A 2,787-nucleotide genomic window follows, 5' to 3' on the forward strand; every position below is an offset into this window, starting at 1 on the left:
GGTGCGGGCCAAGCGCAAGCCTGCAGTGCCGCGGGAGCTGGCGCAGCTCGCGCCGCGGACCGAGAAGAACTTCCTTGCCGACAACGCGCGGGCGACAATGGCGGCGAGCGCATCATCGCGGAGCGGCGGGTCGCGGGCGAGCGACGACCCGCGCAACCGGCCAGACTTTGGAAAGGTACCCGAGTATCTCATCAAGCGCAAGATCGAGGCGGCCAAGCAAGAGATCGAGGCCGAGGCGGCCAAGCCCGACCCGGACTGCCCGCCGGGCATGGTCCGCATGCCCGAAGCCGAGCGGCTGGAAACGCTGCAGCTCCTCGAGGGCAATCGTGCCGACATCATCCAGCAGCTCAACACCATGCCTCTCCGCTGCGATACCTTTGGCCTCAAGCGCAAGAAGCACCTGCTCGAGAGCAAGTTGCAAGAGGCCGACGAGGCCATCAAGATCTTCTCCAAGCCCAAGGTCTTTATCAACATCGAGGATGCGCAGTAGCCAACCACCCCCCCTCCCCCCGCCCTCGCCCTCGCCCTCGCCCTCGCTCTCCCTCTCCACGTACGGATGTGTATCCTTGAAACCGAGCCCGTATTGCACCACAACCTACACCACAAAACACCATCAGCCATCCCTCCCCCCCCGACCACACCCGACCATCCAAATCCCCCGACCACTTGCGGCTGACCACCCGATTCGGGGTTCACAACACGCAGGACTCAGACCAAGACCAAGGCCACCCCACGTCACCACCACACACCACCACACACCACCACACACCACCACCACACACCACCACCACACCACCACACACACACCACCACACACACACCACCACACACACACCACCACCCAGAGCCATGGCTGCACCCATGGAGACTATTGAGGCGGCCGAGGAGGGCATGGCCGGCGGAAGCATGGCCGGCAGGAGCGCGGCAGCGTCGACGGGCGTCAAGTACAAGATCGGGCAGACGCCGTTTGTGGTCAACTCGAACTACAAGGTTGTTCGTGCGCTGGGCTCGGGCGCGTTTGGGGTTGTCTGCGAGGCTGTGGACCTCCGGTCGGGCTCGTCTGTGGCCATCAAGCGCATCGGGCAGGTCTTCCGCCACCTGACCGACGCTAAGCGCTGCCTCCGTGAGGTCCGGCTGCTCAAGCACCTGCGCCACGAGAACGTCATCACACTGTTCGAGGTCATGCCGCCGCTCGGCTCGCTGGCCGACTTTCGCGACTTGTACATTGTGACCGAGCTGATGGAGACCGATCTGCACCAGGTCATCCAGAGCGACCAGCAGCTGACCAACGAGTACGTGCAGTACTTTCTGTACCAGATCCTCCGCGGTGTCAAGTACATCCACTCGGCCCACGTCATTCACCGCGACCTCAAGCCGTCGAACTTGCTGGTCAATTCCAACTGCGACCTCAAGATCTGTGACTTTGGCCTCGCCCGCGTCGCCGATCCCGACGAGAACCATGCCGGGTTCATGACCGAGTACGTGGCAACTCGCTGGTATCGTGCGCCCGAGGTCATGCTCTCGTGGTCACGGTACACAAAGGCCATGGACGTCTGGTCCATCGGCTGCATCTTTGCCGAGCTCCTCCTCCGTCGCCCGCTCCTTCCGGGCCGCGACTTTCTGCACCAGCTCCAGCTCATTGTCTCGGTCCTCGGCACGCCGGCGCCTGATGACCTCGCCGGCATCAAGAGCGACCGCGCCCGGAGGTACATGCAGGGTCTTCCGCACCAAGACCGCGCAGACTTTGCCCGCCTTTTCCCTTCGGCCACTCCCGCCGCCCTCGACCTGCTCTCGGGCCTCCTCGAGTTCAATCCGGACAAGCGCCTGACCGTCGAAGAGGCCCTCGCACACCCGTACATGGCCGACATCCACGATCCGTCCGACGAGCCTGTTGCTGATGAGCCCTTCAACTTTGCGTGGGAGCAGTCGGCCCTCACCCACGCCTCGGTCCGCCACATGCTCACCCTCGAGGCTGTCTCATACCATCCGGACGCCGCCGAGCTCATCGCCCAGCTCGGCGGCTTTGACGACGACAGCAGCGATCCCACCATGCGCACCGTCCCCACGCCCATGACCTCTGGTGGCGACCTTCCTCCCGCCGCGGCCTCGAGTCTCGAGACGCCTGGCACAGCCCCCATGACCATCGCCGACATGGACGACTCCATGTGAGGCGGGCTCGCTCCGCAGAGTGAGCAGGCGACGTAAATCTGCAGCTCTCGAGCGTCTTGTCCCTCTTCTGTCTCATTTATCGCACCCATCGCCAGCCAGCGCACGCCTCCTCAGCGGCGGCGTGTCCGCCTGCCCCCTATCGCTGGCGCCCCCTCTTCTACTCGGTAACCATCGCCGCCGGGCTGCCGCCGGCTGCCGGCTGGGCGTCATTGCCACCCCCCGCCGCCGCCGCCGCCGCTGTCTCGGCCTCCTCGGCCTCGCGGGCCTCTGTGTTGACCAAGTCTTTCCCGGCCTGAGTAAACGCGTACCATGCGTCCAGATACCCGGCATGGGCGCCAAAGTGCTTGACGAGCGTGTCCACCATGGCCGTCTGCACCGTCACCGAGTGGAAGACCTTGGCGAGCTTGTTGGAGACCTGCCCGCACAGCCAGCCCAAGCCCAAGCCCGCGCCCACACCCGCACCCACAGTCACAGCCACACCCACAGCCACACCCGTACATATCTTGTGAGTCGTCCCTTCCTTCTTGCTGCATGCCCGCACGCATGCCGAGTGGAGGGAGGGCAACGACGGAGCAGTTTTCACGGCCTTTTGCTGAGATCGGCGCCCTTGATCACCCT

General features: G+C 64.5%; 3 protein-coding genes across 3 annotated transcripts in view; 2 read left to right on the forward strand and 1 right to left on the reverse strand.

Moving 5' to 3' along the window:
- AMSG_10138 (flagellar/basal body protein) overlaps positions 1 to 568 on the forward strand; it is a gene marked incomplete at its 5' end in the record, with an annotated part of 1,499 nt that extends 931 nt beyond the window's left edge. The window contains one exon of the mRNA XM_013898253.1: positions 14 to 568. Coding sequence (XP_013753707.1) covers positions 14 to 490 — 477 coding nt within the window. The 3' untranslated portion in view covers positions 491 to 568. The remainder of the gene's footprint in view (positions 1 to 13) is intronic.
- A 293-nt stretch (positions 569 to 861) lies between these two features.
- On the forward strand, positions 862 to 2,169 carry AMSG_10139 (CMGC/MAPK protein kinase; the record flags this gene model as incomplete). Its single annotated transcript, XM_013898254.1, has 1 exon — positions 862 to 2,169. One exon carries the CDS (start codon positions 862 to 864, stop codon positions 2,167 to 2,169), a length of 1,308 nt encoding a protein of 435 aa, XP_013753708.1.
- A 75-nt stretch (positions 2,170 to 2,244) lies between these two features.
- AMSG_10140 (uncharacterized protein) lies at positions 2,245 to 2,714 on the reverse strand (the record flags this gene model as incomplete). Its single annotated transcript, XM_013898255.1, has 2 exons — positions 2,245 to 2,685; positions 2,711 to 2,714. The coding sequence occupies 2 exons, from the start codon at positions 2,712 to 2,714 to the stop codon at positions 2,327 to 2,329; spliced, it is 363 nt and encodes a 120-aa protein (XP_013753709.1). The 3' UTR covers positions 2,245 to 2,326.
- Between the last annotated feature and the right edge of the window lie 73 nt (positions 2,715 to 2,787).

This window comes from Thecamonas trahens (genome assembly GCF_000142905.1).
Source record: "Thecamonas trahens ATCC 50062 unplaced genomic scaffold supercont1.57, whole genome shotgun sequence".
NCBI classification, from domain to species: Eukaryota; order Apusomonadida; family Apusomonadidae; genus Thecamonas; species Thecamonas trahens.